This window comes from Parasteatoda tepidariorum, chromosome 8, assembly GCF_043381705.1.
Source record: "Parasteatoda tepidariorum isolate YZ-2023 chromosome 8, CAS_Ptep_4.0, whole genome shotgun sequence".
Lineage (NCBI taxonomy): Eukaryota > Metazoa > Arthropoda > Arachnida > Araneae > Theridiidae > Parasteatoda > Parasteatoda tepidariorum.
The window spans coordinates 59,487,296-59,507,253 of record NC_092211.1 but is presented as its reverse complement, the minus strand read 5'-3'; the positions used below and the strand labels follow the sequence as shown (position 1 = coordinate 59,507,253).

The window sequence follows — 19,958 nt, the reverse complement described above, 5'->3', positions numbered from 1 at the left end:
TGCGAGTATCTTAGAAGATAGAAACTAAGAAAAAGAAAGTCCTTTTATCATTAAAAAGAACACACACACACCTTGAAGTTCATTTTTTATGCTTCAAATAATTTGATTGTATGAAAATGTGAACTGTAAAATATTTAAAATAAAACATTCATAAAATTTTCATGTACTATTAATACACATATTACACTGCTGGACAATTGCTAAGGACGGATAACACTATCATCCATAGCAACCACAAAATGAAGGGAAGCAAAATGTGGAAAATTAGAATAAGTGCGGGATATAGTAAGAAGGGGTATGCGTATGTAAATTTTTTTGTCCACGTTTGTTCATCACGTGATAGCGCTGATAAGAGCTTTAAAGGTTTTGACGCGTTGTGGAGAGNGTAATTTTGAACCAATCCAGAAGACAAGGAAACTCCTAGATCAGCACCCCTAGAAGTATGATTTTTTATGGGAACATGGAGGACTTTGCAACTCGACAGATTTAACGTGCATCAGTCACATTTTACTACACGGGGAATCTTCGACCGGCATGGATCGAACCCACGAAATCTTGGACATGGGTCCAGTGCCCTATAATATGTGAAGCGAAACTGGAGAAAAGATAATATTCATGGTTCCCACGACCTGGAAAACTAAATGAGTGGTAGCTAAGATTTTTCAAGACTACTGAAAAATACTTTAATTCATCTTTCATTTGTAAATTACAAGATTATTCCAGAGCTACTTTTTTGCACCTATATAGATTTCCTTTAAATTAAATATTCATTGGTAGCTTAAAACATCTAGATCTCACTTTTGCTACCACTTTTTTTGCTTTCATTGCAGATAATAAACAAAAGAATTGTTGCAAATTTATTGCTACAATTTTTGGCATAGGGTGTTCAAAAACACTATTTTCCGTTTGTAAATTATTATCGGTTCCTCAAACCTCTAAAAGCTTTAAACTTCATTGGGATGTATGAGAAATCGCATGCTATAAACACTTCTGAAGTTATAAAATTAATCTCTCATTATTTCTTGAGAAAAATGAAAAAATGCATTAATACAGAAGGGTTTCCAATATTTTATCCAACCCCTGTACATTATCATTAGACATGGAGCTCCAGTAAGAGATTTAAGTGCACTAGCTAACAGGAAAGTGGTAAAAGTTTGATTATATATTCGCAAGATACAAAACTGAGTTAATAAAAACTTAATAATTGTCAAATGTATTTTATTTGTATTCAAAATAGTAATCATTTTCTTGAATTAGATGGTTTAAATTATAATTACAATATAATTTAAATTATAACACTAAATAAAAATTTCAAAAAAGAATATTAAATAAAAACTATACATAAAAACTGTTACAAAAATGCAGTTTCATACTTATGAGTCACCTTAATTTTGAGAATAAAATACAAACACGTGTAACAGAGAAAAACAAGTGTAAAACAATTACTTTATTGAAAACCATTTACAAGAAAAACAGTATTTGCCCCCTTCACTAATAACAAAAGCATGTTTTTAAAAAACATTTCAGCTCATAGATCGCTTTGAACGAGCAGCGCATTAACATTGGATACACAAAGATTGAGGTCGATATACATTCCATAGAAAATGTTCTATCAATACTTTTTTTCTCATAGACAGGATTATGCTATTGAACACTTAGTAGAAGAACAGCAATTGTAGTTACAGAAATAACCTTTTCTTAAGAAATTAAACACAAAGAATTACAAAATGTAATCATTCAATATAGGGTGTCCTAAAAATGACCAATGATTTAAAATAGCAATCAAGGAAAAGCAGAATGTATAAATGAACAGTTTGCTTAGGAAATTCAATTATTAGATAGTAACAAAATTATTTACAAAGTTTATCAACAGATGGCACTGCTAATTACAATTAACTATATATTTTTTCAAAATGACTTTTATTTGCAACCCCAACATGGTGCAGTGTGAGGACAAAATTAACACATTAACAGACCATGAAAATATATTTTAGTTAGAATAGTCTAAAATGCAGCTGAAAACATTGTTTTATAGTATTAGACAAGAGTGCCATCTGTTGGTAAATTTGGTAATTAATTTCAAAATTTCTAAAAATAAAAGCTTGCTTCATAAGCAGAGAGCGGTAAACTGTTCAAATGTTTAAATTTAGCTCCTTTTATTTTTCTATGATTTCTCAAATTGTCGGTCCTTTTAGAGCACCTAGTTTTTTTTTACAGTAAAGCATACAGTATCCACGTAAATAGACACAATTTAATTTAATCACCATGGATATAAATTTAATTCAAAAAGGTAGGGTCATGAATATGTATCAACTTTAACGCAAATGTACCCGTAGAAGTCTAAAAAGTCAAAACAGACATAATAAAACTTTATATTAAAAACTTGGAAGATACTTCTTAGAATTATAACACAAAAAAAGAAAAAGGTATTCCTTCTTTCCTAAATAAGTTGTAAAAAATTTTTTTTTAGTATTTTCAATCTGTAACATTTCTTACATGAAATAAAAACAAGCACTAAATAACCCAATTGTTAGATAATTGAGGATTGCCCTACAAATAAATTTGATGCAAAATTAAAACACTAAGTAATTTTAGTGTCTTCCAAAGAAGATACAGTATTATAAAAAATCAAGTAATGAAACATAATATACCTATAATATTTACCCGTAATAAACTAAATTAATATCATCATAACACATTGTACAACTAAGCTGACAATTTGTCAGGCTACATAAATTTGCTCATAAACAATAAAAGAGGCAGTAAGTTAGTTTGACATTAGAAATGACGTTATAGAGAAAACTAGCACCCATATTATAATGTTTTATATGCAATGTTGTATTTCAAGTAAATATAAAAATTTAGTTCCAAGTTGAAACCGGCAAAACAAAACAAAATACATCTGTAGCTTAATCCATGTCCTTACAATATAAAATTTAAAAAGTCAGGACTAAAGGACTGTGGACTTAAGGACAAATTAAGGACTAGTAGTTTATTTTATTTGTAAAATCGTTTAAGCCTAATCAATCTCTAGCTCTTGGATCTTAAGCCTTATCAATCTCTAGATAAACTATGCCAAAAATAAGAAAAAAGTTCAGTGGAAGAAAAAAAGAATTTTACCATAATCATGAAATTTGAAGTAATTTGAAATTCTGAAGGCTCTATTCCATTTTGGAACTAAAATTTTGAAAAGGGTCAGTAACTAAATTTAAAAATCTTACTAAATGAACCACTCAAGTTTTACTGAGTAATATGGAAAGTTTATAGTTAAGAATTTCAAGAAAAAAATTTACAGTTTCATAATTAAACTGTACTAGCAAAGTCTGCAATTTGGAAGAACAAATATAAATTACTCATATTTTTTAGAGGTTTTGTGTATTCTTAAGATGGACATTAAAAATCAACGATAGTTGACATTCTTGTAAAGATTGAATGCCTCAACAAGTAAAAAATGTACGTTGTTTCAAAATTTGTACGGCAATAGGAAGCAAGAAACGTTAAACATATTCCCAGCTTACAACAAAATTTAACTTCATAGTTTCTAGTAATTGGACCATTAAAAATATTCTGATTGTGCAAAAACCATGTATAAATCAAAACTGATATATAAGAAAGATTATAAAAATTTTCAGAAATCAAATGTTTACAGAACATACTTAAAGGCTGTCGCCTCCATTTAATTTTTCCGTTGTTCCTTAAAAAAAAAAAAGAAGAAACCCAATATAACTCAAAAAATACAGTTTCAATAATAATTAACATAATAAATCAAATTATATAACTTTTTAGAATCAGAATGATACATATCCATTTAGGAATTATAGGATATCATAATTATTTACGGAAAAAACTAGTTTGCTTTGTTCTTTGACATAAATGTAAACAAAAATAAAAACACTGTCTTACTATCAATGGAACTCCTTCAAAAGAGTGCATTCTTTCAATAATGATCGATCACGCATGTAAAATGTCTAAGCATCAACAATGCATATGAAAATCACAGAAGCATATCGTAAAATATGCGTTAAAAATCAATGAGTCTGTGATATAGTACATAAAAGTATTAACATATATAACTAAAAATAACAGATTACTGACTTTAGTGGAACACTGCAAATTACTAAATTTATAGTCTTGTAGAAAGTAGCAGGAATCCTCCAGCACAGTAGTGAGCACTGCAGATTATTTTTCATTACACATTTTTTTTAAAAATTTAAAAAAATTCAAGAGAGGAAAAAGAGAAAAATCATTTTTAATTCCTAAATGTACTAATTTACTATTTGTTTTAGGTTCTTAACAAAAAAATTGTTGGGAATCAGTTTATGTATGAACAAAAAAATGCCTATCAAAATTTCTATGTAATGTTCTTCAATTAACTCGAACTTTACAAAAAAATAGAATGCAATTTTTTAAATTTCAAGTATTTCACACATTTAAAAGAGTATAATAAATATTTAAATTTTTTTTTGTTGTATAATTTTATCTGCTTTACATGTACTAATTAAGCTATATGCCAGTTAGATAAAGACTAATTTTCAAAATAATAATCTCTGCCTGACTATGTTAGGCTTGCAGGCAAATTTGCAGACAAATTTGAATTTATGTAGATAGTGCTGAAAATTGACACAGCTACTACGTTTTGCATAATTTTAAAAAGCTCTTTTCGTTTCACTACTGGCTCTTAGAAGTTTTGAATTTTCATTGAACTGTGATGAGGGGGAAATGATTAATAATTTCATATATCATCTGACAGAGACAATAAGAAGAAAATTAAACTTTTAATTATTTATAATTCTTAAAGGCAATGAAAAAAATAATAATGCCATTCGCTCCTAGACTACCTAAGACTTTGAACCTGGAGCTTTTGTAATAGCAAGACAGTACAAAGGAAAATACTACTTAGGAATGGTTTTTAGTTTTGAATGGAAATTTCTACATAAATGCAATAATAAATCACAGAACAAAAACATATATTCATAAGAGTATTATTAGTTTAAGCTACCAGCATATATTTAGCACCACTAACATTGATTAAAATCTACACGTTTGATTATAAGTCATATTCCATTAACCACATCAAGGACATGTAGTCATCCATTTCAAATGATTTTCAATCATTCTTGATGGTCCTTTCCTTTTTTCTTTATTACTTCAACATTTATTTTTAATAAAATTCTACCTGTGCATTCAATAAAAATCTCTATAAAAAAATGAGGACATTGAAATTTTACCCTTTGCTTATATGGATTAGTATATTAAAGCCTGTTAAGGTGTCGAAGCAACCTTAAGCAAAAGATTTCATGCAACTTATTTCTCACATATAAATAATCATTTTACATTTTATTATAAATGTCATTTATCACAAAAAAAATCCACACAAAAAAACTTTTCAAAATACCAACATTAATATTCATAAATTTAAATCAGGTTTAAAAACTGGGTACATTATATTTTAAGCTTTTAAACTTTACCATAACTAAGATAGACCAAGCTATACGTTTCTAAGGGATGTCCTCTCTAAGCAGTAAAAATTCATGGCTTGATGACGAAAGGCAACTTCCTTTTGAAATACAAAGCTTTGTTTTGTTTTAGTTATGGTATAGATAATAAATGCTTATATGTCTTACAACTGCTTATTTCCTTCAAAAAAGTCAGTTAGTCGGTATAATTTGCTCCATTTTTTAGAAAGCATATTACAAACTTTAAGTCAAAGGCTTCACATTTTTGGTTTCACATCTTTGATTTGACAATCGATTTCGTTCAATTTTGTTGAAACCCCGTTTCTGGTTAACAAGCTTTATTGCTTTGCTATAATCGACTTCACTTACCGGTTACTGCAATTTGTTTACTGGTCTGCAATTATTAGTATATATACATATATCAGGGTGAGTAGCCAAATCTTTCAACAAAAAATAAGCACATTTTAAGTACTTCTTAAGCACTCAAAAAATATTTTTAAGCACTATATACATTAACAAAATAATTTTCAAAGACTTTACATGATCACGATAAAATAACCAGTTTCAGACAAAGAACTCCTTTCTTGATTATCTTAGAAATTATAAAATGATCAAGAGATTTTTTGGTTCGATATCAGAGAGTGGAAAATTAAGCCTCAAATTGAGAATATCTTACAAAATGCAACAGAATTGCACACGAGAGTGCAATAATCTCACCGAACCCAGCTCCGTAGACGCAAATGCGAAGTCACAAGTATTTCATAGAACATGAAAAATGATTGGCGCTTTCCTACGCTATGGACCAACGGTAAGCCGAAATAGATCGTTGAACGAATTGTGAAAATGCTGCATAGAACAACGTGAAAAGCACATTCTGCACAATATGTTGCGAAAATCGACATGGTCAAGAAAAAAAATTTCATTTTCGAAAAGGAAAAATTAAGCACTTTTTAGAAATATCCAATGAAAAAAGTACTTTTAAGGGCTTTTAAAAAATGAATATCGAAAATAAGGACTTTTTAAAAACGCTACGCACCATGTACATGTATATATATATATAATAAGAGGGGCACACAATTGTTAACTTTTACCCATTTTTTAAAATTTAATATAAAATAAATATATATAGTAAATAACATAATAAAATGCCAATAATGAGCAATCCAAATAAGTTAGTAGAAAGCTTTTTAAAATTTCATATTTTTTCATTGTAATAATGAAGAAGTTATTTTTTAATCAAGAGAGAATTTAGAACCATTTTTTAAGTGCTAACAAACATGGGCTTTAACAGAGAACACTACATTATCGAAAGGCTAATAATAAATAGAACTGATCAATATAAGATCGAAAAATTCTTATTTACTAGAATCAGCCCTGCATTCTTCTGGACACCATCATGTCAGTTAATTAAAAAAATAGTTGATCTGAATACAAAACCTCAATTATTTGAATCATTTAGTAACATACTTTAGATACAGATCTTAAAGATAATCCAAGTACATAGCTTTTCATTCATTGTTTGTTGAACTATAAAAGTCAATAATGATCTATTAAATATAAATGTTATTGTAATAGTTTAATAAGTGCCAAACAAAAGAATACAAATTATTTCTAACTTTGAATCCAGGATCTATAGCAGTGGTTTCCAACCTGGGGAGGAGGCACTCCAAGTGGATGATCAGGCGACAATGAGTATTCAATAGAAAATAAATAAAAACAACGATAAAAAACTAGGGAATATTGAAATCGAAAATCTATACAAAAGTGATCATTCAGAGCTCAGGCAAACAATCAAAAGTTTAAAAAATAAATAAAAAGTCTATGAACTTTCCTGTCATACTTTGGATTGAACAGAGATAACTAACAGATCCTCTCAGAACAAAGAAATAGGTTGAACATTTGCTTGAAAGCAAACCTCCGACGAACATTTATGCTCTAACTCTAACTGAAAGCACATTGTAAAGATAAACAATACTGTTTTCAAATTCTAATTATCTACTTTTTTAATTGTCCCAGATTCTAAGCTAAAAAAATAAATATGTACTTCTGTTTAAATTATTTTCTATCAAATATTTGTTCTTTGTAAAAAAAAAATTTAAAAAAACTTTAAAAAAAGTTTCTTGTCAACATTCAAGGGGGAAGGCGACATATAGAGAAGGGTGATAGGCCAAAAAAGGTTGAGAACCAATGATCTATAGATATGCTTTCAGTTATTGTTAATATTTTAAATTGGAATTTGGTTACTTATTACTATATTCTATGAATATAGAACAGAAGGTAATGTTTTAGGTTTATGGCATTCAGACATAACAAATATTGATAAGAGAGGGAAAGAACAAGTCAAGAGTAGAAAAAATTTAGGAATAAATTTTGATCTATGAGTATTTTGAATATAGCACACTAAAAAATTCATTTGATATCAATTCGATCACTGGGTGACACACTAAGAAATATTGAGTTTTTAAATACCTTGATAATGATATTTTAGAATATATTCTCCCAATACATTGTGCAATAACGATATAGCAGGTTAACAATAATGGAGCATAAAAATATCATGATCATTATCGCCAATATCTAACGAACATCTTTGTGACCATCAAAAACAGTAATTATAAATAAAAGCGTCACGAGTGTCAAATTTTACTTGATTGGTAAATGTATCGTGTTGTATCTTTTGTAATTTCTCATTTTTATTTTAAATTTTATGATTAATAAAAAATTTTAAAAATGACTTTTCGTCAATTGTTTATAGAAAATGTTGTTGGATGTGATATAGTTACAGGGAAAAAATATCAGAATATATTATGAAATGTTGATATTTCCTCATAATATATTGCAATATTTATTTACATTTCAAAATTACTATTGCTCACATCATATCCAACACTACAAAAGTGTGTAAAGGTTGGTAAAAATAGGTGAATAAGAATTATTTTTACATTTAATTAGTGTTCTTTTTATGAATTTTAACTTTTTTTTTAATAAATTACAACTTTAAAATCATGATAAACATAATTTCATGTCCAAAACATTCTTGTATTCATAAAACACACTCAGCAGGGCCAATTATGCACTTGAAAGGCAGTGGGTTTGAGATTTTTAATTATTTCAACTAACATCTTGATTTCAAATTGAAGGTTTTTCTTTTATCACAAACTATCTACATTTTCAATTGCATAGATCAAACACAAAATCAATGTGTTAAAACACCTACACACATATGGAACTCTATTTTAACAACATTTATAGCTACAATTACTATCATTAAATCTGATAATAAAATAAAAAATTATGTCTATAAGAAAGCATAGTAGTAAAGTATGCAATGGTTGAAACACATGAAAATGCATAAGGATTTAAAATTTAAAAATAAAAATTACAAAATAGTATCTCAACTTGATTTTAAAAATTATATTTTCCCAACATCTTTAATTTATTAGAAAGATATTGAAGATATTTGAGCAATAAACCGGTAAACCGGACGGAATTTTCACTTATGACCAATTAGATACAATTGAACAAGATACAAATTTGAAGAAAGCAATTCGAATATGGACGTATTTTTAACATAGACGGAAAAATTTTAGAGTCTAATTCTTTTTGCACAAATGTTCTGAATTAGTATGATAATATAAAACAGCAATTACTGTTCAATTTGTAGCATTTTTTATTTAGTGGAATAGTCACTATAATTCATATTTTTTAAATGTTAAAATTACAAAAGCAACATTTTAAGAAAATAATAAATGTGCAGATAAAAAATTTAAATTGCAATCATAATTTCGATTATTTTAAAACAAAGAATAGTAAGGGAAAAAATAATTAATAATAAGTCTCTTGGAGAAATTCACATTACTAATTTGTTTGCCTTAAACATAATTTTTTTCAAAACTTAACTATATAAAATAAAACTTAATTTATGGGGATAATAGAACATGGTTACTTTGAAATTGATAATAACAGATATAGACATGTGTCATCAGTTTTTAACAAAGCACACTCTCCAACAGACTTGAATTCAAAGATAAATCATAAACAAAATGCATGAAATTAAATGCTACAAATATTATTATGACTTATATATTACACTTTTTAATACAATCAACTACACTTTTTAATACAATTAAATTTCAAATTTTCAAAAAAAAAAAAAAAAAAAAAAGTTTAATATAAAAAATTAGAATTGAATTTTAATTGTTAGTATAATAATTTCCACCATAACTTTGAAACAGAGTTTGCACTCAATGTTTCAAAAAGGATTTTACTCCATTTAACTGAATATTAGGTTTAATCAAGTAAGAAATTGTAATGTAAGTATTGTAATTAATAATATAATGTTGTGCATTTGAAAGTACAAAAAAAAATCAAACTCAATATGTCGTTCTAGTAAATTTTAAACTTTATAATCAAACTTACTTTACATTGTAGAAAATACTTTTTGAAGATGCATAAATTTTATATGTAGAAATAAAAACTAATAACTTTCTTCGAACAATGTCACCACACCAAAAAACACTTAATGATAAAATGAAACTTAAAATATATTTAAACTATAATGTACTTAAATCGTCAACAAAAAAATTATTAAGAAAAAATTAACAGCTTATAATCAATTTGTTCTGAATAAAGTAATTTTTAAGACTTAAAACAATGAAAAAATAATAATTTTTGATCTTACTCAACACAAAGAACTTTTTCAGAAATCATATATAAAGATAAAAAAATAGCTAAGCAAGAAAATGCATTTGCACCATTGAATAATAGCCTAACATTTATTAAATAATAAAACAATATGGCAAACATTCTAACAAATTTGTTTGAAAAAATTTAACTTAAAAAAAAAAAAAAAAGAATTTTAGAAATTAAACAGAGATAATAATAATCAAAAGAAGAAAAAAATGTACTCTTTCAGAATATACACTATTTAAACCATTTTTGTTAATAAATTTTTATTCAAAGTTAAGATAAACTTTCAATGATTTTTTTTAAAAAATACCAGAAAAATTTATTACATTGTTAATTATGACATTTGCAACATTTTTATCAGAAGCATTATTTTTAAAAAATAAAGCTTTTATAAACATTTATTAAATCAAAAGAAGATGTTAAATTTGAATTTTTTTAAATTACAATAATAAACCTTAGAATTAGATACAAAGTCAATTTTAACTTTAAAAATGAACAATAATCAGTATCACATTTTAGTTTTTAAAAATAAATATTGTTTCACACCTGAACTTAATGATCTTTTGAACATTTATCATTTGGTTATTCAATTTTCATTAAAAAAACAAAATATGAAGAAATTGCCTTGTATATTTGGCAAGATAAGCAATTATTAAAAAACTAATTGTAATAGTAAAACCAATACTATCATAACAAACATCAAAACAAAAATATAAAACATCTCTAATATAACCAAGTATGGAAATATCTGAATCAATATCGAATTCTCTTAAAATATTTAACAATCATATTTATTCATTTTGTGTAAAACCACTAAAGATTTGTACTAACACCAATGCTTCAAAACTTATGTAACAACAATGTGACACATGATGAAAGATGTAAAAGCTACACAATTACTGAACCCTCATTAAGAGAGGTAAGAGTTTTGATATGGAGACATATACCAATCTTTACCCGCTAAGCCACGCATTTGTTCGTTTTGGTCGCGCAGGAAATCATTAGTAGCTGTCAAATCAACTATTTGTTTTTTCAGTTCCTCAACTTTATGCAATAATCTAGCATTCTCATCTTGGAGTAAACGACAATGTGATAGAAGCTGATGAGAGTCTGGCACCCCATTACCACTGTTAAATGGGGTGAAATGGTCTTCATACGCTTGTCTTTTGGGTTGAGGTTCACAAACTCCAAAGCCATCGAAAGGCGCACGCTCGAAATTTTCAAATGGACCTCTGCGTGGTGGTTGAAGAGGTCCAAGGTTGTTATTTTCCATATGAAATAACCCTGAAGAGATATGTCTGAACTTGCAGCGTCCACCTCGCTTACATTCACCTTTTAAAAAGTCCTTACAGACTGGAATACTGGGCAGAAGTTGACTACCCCCTTTCTGGGCAGCACTTTCCAGAATTTGTTCTGATATGAATCCACTTGTACGATACATTTCTTCCTCTTGTTTAGTACAATGAATAAATCTACAGTTAACACGCCTACACTCTTTGTTCTGAAAGTCATGACAAAAAATAAGATCCTTCTTACCCAATGCTTTAGCCTCTTCACCCTCAGGATGGCGAAACTTACAACTATTACCTCTATTGCAGACGTTTCTTAGATAGTCCCGGCATATGTTATTGCTCCCATTCTCCCCATTCATTGTGGAGGTGTCAGAAGTTGAAGATTTGGGAGTTTGACTACCAGCAGGCATCAAATATGACCAGCAGAAGTATGCAAACTAAGTTTCCAAGCTTGATTCTATAAAATAAAAGTTATACATGAATGGCTAAAAAATATGAGCTGAAGTCAATACTATCAAAAAATAAAAATTACTCAAAAATTAAAACTCTTCATTTTTCTAAAAAAGATTAATCTTACAGTGAAAATTTACAGACTTATACATAGAGTTGTAAAAAAAAAAATTTTTAGAATTTTTTTCTTAGAAATTGTTTTTTATTAAGTTTCTAGAGTAAGTTTTGATTAATAATAATAAATACTACTAATTTATTTAATTACTCAGTATATAATGAAACTGTAATTATCTCTGAAAGATGGTTTTTTAATAATTTAACTATAGTATTAATATAGTTTACGTATGAAAGAATTCACAGTCCTGGAAAAATAAAGTTAATAATATATTTTTATAAATCAAGATAACTATTTTACTTATTTGATTTATTGTACTGGTTCTTTAAATTGTATATATTGTGTCTTGCTATAACAGTTTCAATTATGTTAAGAATTAGTTCTTCCAAATATTTGCATGATTTTATAGAGATTAGTTTCAAAAAAAAATAAGAGGGCACAGAATAAAAAGTAGTGGAAACATATATATTTCACTTCCTTTATTTTGCATCTTATTTTATAAGATTATGGAGAAAACAAAGATAAAGAAAAATCCAGTTTTTGAAGAGTTTTATGTTTTAAAGTGTTCTAGTTTTTAAAGCCTTAATAAAATCCTACCTGTTTTGAGAATTTTTTTTATTTTGTTAACTTAAAAATTACCTACTCGTCAAAAGAAATCAATTTCTAATAAAAAGGAACATGTGAAATGGTTTATATTCACTAAAAATATTAATGGACATGGACTTTTTAAAGAACGTGGACAAAGTGTTTTTTCCTGTCTTTTAATGAAAATGTAAAAAACTACATTCTTGAATAATGCAAAGCATTGATTTTTAATAACATTCTTCATACTTTAAACACATTTACAAAACAAAAATTTAACTCAAATTGAAAGTTCTTGTTTTGAACATAAATTGAAATTCTTTTGTATATTCATACTTTTCATAGCCATGAAGACAAAAGACCAGTATAAGAAAAAACTTAATTTCATTACCAGTATTTCCTATGCAGGATTCAAATTAACAGTGGATTAATGGTTTGAAACAACTAAAATTTGACAGTCCATTATTAAACAGTTATTAATGGTATCCTAAACCAGCAATCTATATAAAGAGATGGTATGCTTTGTTTCTTTTAAAGATTATGCTTCAATCTATGTTTTAGTTACAAATTTGTATATTTCATCATAATTGTGACATTACACAGTCTCTGCATTGTAACTTTTCATTAAAATTCCTTATATTATGAATTTTTTTTTGCAAAAAACTAATGGCAATTTGTAAGCAAACTAGTGAGAATGTGTACAGACTAGTAATAACTTATAATTACTGGTCCTTCATTCCAGTTACTAAATTTCCGTGATTTCTACTCACGACTCTATTTCGATTAAACTTCATAGTCCTGAACTTTCTTTACAGTTCATAAAGCATTTCTTAGTAAGTAACAAAATTTACTGTATTAGAAGTTTAAAATACTTTTAATAATAGTATATTTCTAATGAAGACGCTAAAAAAATCAAATGTGTTGCAAAAGGAAATTAAACTAACAAAGTTTCGTAATTGATATCATTATATATAATTGCCAATATTCGTTAAAAAATAAAATAAGATGCATTGAACCAATTTTTTTAACATATTTCAACTTCTAGTCTTGATAATACAAATATTTTCAGTATTGATAATAATTTCAAAACACATGTTATATATTTATATATTATAAGACCGATCTTGACATTAAAAAAATGTTAAAAACAATGTTTTCAAAATACTTTGCGAATAATTTTGAAAATATATACATTTTCAAAAATCAGCTACATTAAAAAATAAAGAAAGAAACTAAATATTTAGTTATAACGAACATTTATTAGAAAATAAAAAGACAAATATTTAAAAATGAGATTTAATACAAGCAGAAGTAAAATAAAATATGCCTTGTTTATACTTTTCCATACCCTTATAGGCTTATAGTTGCCGCCGATTATTGAAACGAATAAACGAAAATTAAAAATAAAAACAAGGAGAGTTAAACAACAAAATTAGGAAATTTATGCAGTTTTACAATTGTCAATAAATCATAAAACCTAATTAAATGCATAAAATATAAAGCGAGTGTTTTATAAAAATAAATCAACAAAAAAAGAACTTTTTCTGGCAATGCAAGGCAAAAATCACAATATTGCCATATTAAGGAAACAAAATTGTTCTCATTTATAAATGTCAAATGTTATTTATTCAAATATTTTGTTTTTCATGAAAAAAAAACTTAATATTTAAGTTTCAAAATAATACAAGCACTGTAATTTCAACGAAAGACTTAAAAGAGCTCTAAAAAAATGGGTTTATTTTTAAGAGACAGAAGATTACAAGTGAACATTATACAGCCTTGCTTCTACAACTCCAACAACAAGAACTAAAAATAATCGATTGATGTCTCTGGTTGCTTTGGGTCCTGATATCGTATCTTTGATTTATAAATGCTAAAAACATGAATTACTGATTTATTAATTTTTAAAAAATTGACTAATTTTATGCAAATTAATTTGTTTTTATATATATTCAAATTGCAAATTCTTTCTGCCTGATCTCGATGTTTTATTACTCGTCATTTTCTAAATGATCATCTCTTGAGTTTCCCTGAATTTAAATTTCAACAAATCTAATAACATTTTTAGATGCTAAAATCTGGTTACTAAGTTAAACTATCTCTAATAGATAAAAATGTCTGAGAGTAAAAATTTTTCCAAGGATGACAATTCCTCTCTAAATGGAGACGATAGTGATTCGAAAGAAAGTGTTTGTAGAGACTTTCTCAGAAATGTTTGCAAAAGAGGCAAAATGTGTCGATATAAACATCCAGAAGGACATGAAGCAGAAGCTTTGGGTAAAAAAGACCTTGTATTTTGCCATGACTTTCAAAATAAAGAATGCAGACGTCCCAACTGCAAGTTTATCCATTGTACAAAACAGGAGGAAGAAATATTTCGATCTACCGGTCGCCTTCCAGATACCGTAATAGAAAACATGGAAGGGAGGAATATTTTTGTATCAAAGATACCCATTTGCAAAGATTATCTTAAAGGAGAATGTAGACGTGCTGGTCGATGCAAGTTCAGGCATTTATCTAACTATGAATATCAAATTGAAGCTGCACCACAAAATAACAGCCGTACAAGAAGGGATCGTATTGATGAAGATCGATATGAAACATACTATAGATATGAACCCTTAGCCAAACGCCGTGCGTTTGACGATTCGTACGCTGATTATCCGTACATGGGAAACGAGAGAAGACCTATGATGCCAGATCATTATAGGATGCTGGAAAAAGGGAATGCAATGCTTTCACATAGAGTTGAAGAACTCAAAAAGCAAGTTGCTGATTTAACAGCAACCAATGAATTCTTACTTGACCAAAATGCGCAACTTAGAGTGAGTAAACAAACTTTGGTGTCACCGATTTCACAGCAGCTTATACCCCATACTCTTACACCAACGATGCCATCTCTTCCTCCTCCATCACTTACTCAGCTGTCTCAAATACCCCTCAGCACTGATCTTGGGGCTGCTTCACTTGCACCAGATCTAGCTCTAGGACAAGGTATTGCACCTGTATCTATTGCTCCTTCTCAAGTTACTCTGCCGACTATATCTGCTGCATCTCTTTCACAAAGCTTGCCCCAGACTATTATCACATCAACAGCACTTATTTCATATCCAATTATGACTCAAAGTATGAGACCTGTTATACCTCATAGTTTGGGGTAGTTAAGTTGTAATTATGCTGTAAACTTTAAAGAATATATACTTGCTACAATCAGGGATGGCAAGGATTTGGATACAATAGTAAAATCATTGAGGGAAGATTTCCGTATCTTGATCTGCAGTAGGCAGCGGCTCTCAAAAAAACTGTTAAAAAAAACATCACCAAAGGGGACCAACTCGAAGGGTATAACTTGTAGCCCCGTTCAAACCTCGACTTTTTTTTTTTTTTAAAACATTTACAAGTTTAAAATCTATTTGGCGGTTGTAGTTGTTGCATCAGTTCACGTTATGGAAATATTCCCATCAATGATTTTGATCATTCTGTCTTAAACTGCCCAAAACTTTTGTCCATCATAGTTATATTTTGTAGAAGTTTAATTTAAGCAATAATGTTTAATTGATAAATTAACTCAAAGCTATAGCAAATAATTCACAAGTTAATATTTAAACTATTATTAAATATGTCAGTGTTCTCCCTAAGTGTTTTTAGAAGGGTTTAGATCTGCCCTTTGATCCCTATAAATCTACCCTTTTTATAAAAATAAGGCCGCCATCCTTTTAAAAACACTGTCTTTTTATTCATATTCCATCTTGAAAATAATTAATTCATTGTTTAAATAATAATTATTCATTGGTAAAATTATCTATGTTTATAGGTTTAATTCTGATTGCTTTTACAAATATTTACTTTGTTATGATTATTCTCAACTTGTTAAGTATCTCCTTTTTCGGGAGAGGAGATATTAATACATTTTTTAATGGTTTTAAAATTATTTGTTGAATTAATACCTTTTTTTTTAAAAAAAAATGTACCTTTATATGTTCATTATTCTCAGTTTAAATTATAGAAAAAATTTGTTTTTCAATTAATATTTTTTTTTTTTTATTAATATTATTTTTGAAAAAAATTTTTTTTGTCAGAGATTGCTTTTTAACTTTTTTTTTTAATTTATGATAATGAGAGATAATTATTTTTTGAAATACACTTATAAAATAGTATAAGAGGGTGATTTAAAAATTGTTTAGGAACAGATTCAGATATTTCATAAGATTACACCACATTTTCATACATTTTTCGGTGTTAAGTGAGTTTCCCTTTCAAAACTTAAAGTGCCCTTTTTTATTTCTAGGGAGAACTCTGAATATGTATATATATATATGCCTTTTAAGCCTTGATATAAACAATTTAATTAAAAAGAGTTATAACTGTCCATACTAATTTTAAAAGTGTAGTTTTATGTGAAAATGTTAGAAGTTTAAGAAAAGCATTAGATTATGAAAAAATTTTACTAATAACTACATTTCTTAAATATATCAACAAAAAAACTACTTTTTTTCTCTATAATTATACAAATTAACTTTTCGTATTAAATTTTAGAAGTCTTTCTTGAGTTTATGAAATTAATACAATGAATTATGGTGTTTCAATTTAGCTATTTAAAATGAAATATTTTCATTTGCAATTTATTTCCTTGAACCAGAGGGTATGGCGCAAAAATCTTGTGGCCTTATAATGTGATACAAGCAATTTTGTTGCACCTATGCAATAAGTTCATTTGGATTTTGAAATAGTAATTATTTTTAGTTATACAAAATGTAAACAATTTTATGCAGTTTTGGACGATTTAAGACAAGAAATTCTAAGAGTTCTGTTCAAGATCAGTTTAACCATATCCCTGACAGCAATTACATAAATTTATATGCAATTATTTAAACTTACATTTTTAAGGAATGTTTTAAACTTCAGAAAATTTAAAATGTGGTTTCGAATAACAAAAACTGTAAAAATATGTTCTAGTTTGTAGGTTTTTACTAAATATCTTGCATGAACTATGAAGAAAATCAGTTATTATCTCATTTGTTTGTTGTTAAAATGAATGTTTTACTGTTTGCGAAAAAATTGTTCTCCAAGAACTGAACTGAAGTTACCTTCTCTCTTTATATATTATATTTGTAATTTTATTTGTATCTCTAACTTTCCAACAATTTTCATTGTGATTTAAATTACAAAAGTTATATTTTCTTATCTAAGTTGGTGACATCTATTGATAAATATTAAATATGGTAGTTTTTACAAAATCTATGTTTCTGCTCTTAATTTTTTTGAAATTTCAGTTTTTTTTACAGAAATAAAATGGTTTGTTTTGACATATGACCTGTTCTTCAAACAGATAAAAGTGAAATCTAAAGAACAGAAAAAGTTTGTGTTAGAATGAAAACATTCAGTAGATAAATTAAGTACTTTTTTTTTATATATTCAGGACTTATTGGTCAATATAAAAAGTTTGAATGTTGCATTAAAAAAATAGGTAGGTACTTTATGTCGCACTAGAGCTGCACAATGGGCTATTGGCCACAGTCTGGGAAACATCCCTAACCGAAGACATGCCATCGTAATTTTGATCCTCTGCAGAGGGGGTGGCTCCTCTGCTTTGGTAGCCTGATGACTTGCGTGCGAAGCCGAGCTCTTTACCGTAGAACAGTTCAATGAGGACCAATACCTCAGTCCCTAGGCAATTTGATCAAACTGGTCACTCACCTAAGCCAGTGATGCTTGACTTCAGTATTTTACTGGGAACCTTGTCTCTACGATCAGTCCGCTGCTGGACCATTAAATAAAATAATAAATAACTAATATTAATTTGTTATTATTCATTTATACCAATATTTTATTAAAACTTGTAATGGAGTTCCTAGACTTCCTTCCTCAAATAATTTAAAGGTGGGGTTGATATAATCTCAAAGCGAAAATGCATTAAATAGGCAACTAACATTAGATGCCTCTAAGGAATTCTATTTCAAAGATCTAGCATTTTTAAAATAAAAAAGATGCTGGATCGAAAATCCTAATCCTTCAAATGGATTATTTTAAAGTCCACTTTTGTTCTCGTAAAAACTGGATATTCTTAAAATTCACAGAAATAGGGTCAAAATATTTTTTATAAAGAGAACTATGATTCCTGTTTATATTTAATCTCAGAAATTTATGCAATCATATACTGAGGCCGATCAGCCTGAATAAGAAATTGGTGGGCCACACAATATGTGTTAGGGGGGGGCCACATGCAGGCCGCTAGTTGGACAGAACTGTTCTAGGAAGTATTGGTTAGAAATACCCGCTGAAATGCTATTTAACGCTATGCAACGTGTCTTCTATTGTCTAACAGCTGTAATTCTTAATGATGGCAAACACAATGAATAACTATAAAGCAAAAATACTTTTACTGTTTAAAATAAATTGTAATACAGTTTTATAAGTCCATTAATTCAACTGCAATGCCGTCTTTTAGTCAAAAATTTGACTAATATAAAATATTTTTCCTTATTCAAAAAAATCTCCCACATTTCAGTGCAAACTGCATCGTTTCATTGTAAATAGTATAAAAATTGTAAGATTTAAAAAAGTAAACTGACTTTATGACATAACTACTCAAACTTTTGGACAATCATGAATAAATGTTTTTTTTTCCTTTTTTAATAATTTAAAATCAATTATTTTTTTAACATCACAATTTAATAATGAATGAAATGTTCGAATTACAGTTCACTCTCAATTGCAGTTACTAATCAGCGGTAGGGATTAGATGGACCCAGGAAATTGTAAAACACAGATAATTAGAAATAAATCCACTTAAAAAATAAAGTATTTTTTATTTAATATTTCAATTACGTTTGACATTCTCATAAAACTTTTTAACAACATACAATCAATACTTTATGACATACATGTAAATTTTTTAAGAATAACTGTATCNCACAGATAATTAGAAATAAATTCACTTAAAAAATAAAGTATTTTTTATTTAATATTTCACAATATTTCAATTACGTTTGACATTCTCATAAAACTTTTTAACAACATACAATCAATACTTTATGACATACATGTAAATTTTTTAAGAATAACTGTATCTTACCACAAAGAAATATATATATATGATTGTATGAAGTGTAACGTGAATTCCCTTAATTAAAATTTTCTTTCACAGGCTCTAATTTACCTTGCCTAAGCATAAAGAGAAAAAAGTTTCATGATAAAATGTGAAAATCATATTAGAGTAGTCAGCATTCAAAAATAAGAGGCATTATTTTTCTCCCTCTAGAATTAATAGCTGAAAAGCAAATAAAAGTTCCTTGTTCTCTTACCCTTTTTTTAGAAATTGCAAAATCTTTCATATCCGGAAACAAATTCATATTTCAATTATAATAAATAATG

General features: G+C 27.6%; 2 protein-coding genes across 2 annotated transcripts; one reads left to right on the top strand and one right to left on the bottom strand.

Moving 5' to 3' along the window:
• Nucleotides 1–1,426: 1,426 nt before the first annotated feature.
• On the bottom strand, nt 1,427–14,158 carry LOC107444285 (zinc finger CCCH domain-containing protein 10). Its single transcript, XM_016058385.3, has 2 exons — nt 13,933–14,158; nt 1,427–11,894 (listed from the first exon to the last, which is right to left on the bottom strand). The coding sequence occupies exon 2, from the start codon at nt 11,845–11,847 to the stop codon at nt 11,056–11,058; it is 792 nt and encodes a 263-aa protein (XP_015913871.1). The 5' UTR covers nt 11,848–11,894; nt 13,933–14,158; the 3' UTR covers nt 1,427–11,055.
• A 161-nt stretch (nt 14,159–14,319) lies between these two features.
• LOC107444284 (zinc finger CCCH domain-containing protein 10) lies at nt 14,320–17,890 on the top strand. The gene has a single exon (XM_016058384.4). The coding sequence runs from the start codon at nt 14,699–14,701 to the stop codon at nt 15,743–15,745; it is 1,047 nt and encodes a 348-aa protein (XP_015913870.1). The 5' UTR covers nt 14,320–14,698; the 3' UTR covers nt 15,746–17,890.
• The last annotated feature ends 2,068 nt before the right edge of the window (nt 17,891–19,958 follow it).

Coding starts and splice junctions, on each gene's coding strand:
- LOC107444285 (XM_016058385.3), bottom strand. CDS start 11,847: ATGCCTGCTGGTAGTCAAACTCCCAAATCTTCAACTTCTGACACCTCC.
- LOC107444284 (XM_016058384.4), top strand. CDS start 14,699: ATGTCTGAGAGTAAAAATTTTTCCAAGGATGACAATTCCTCTCTAAAT.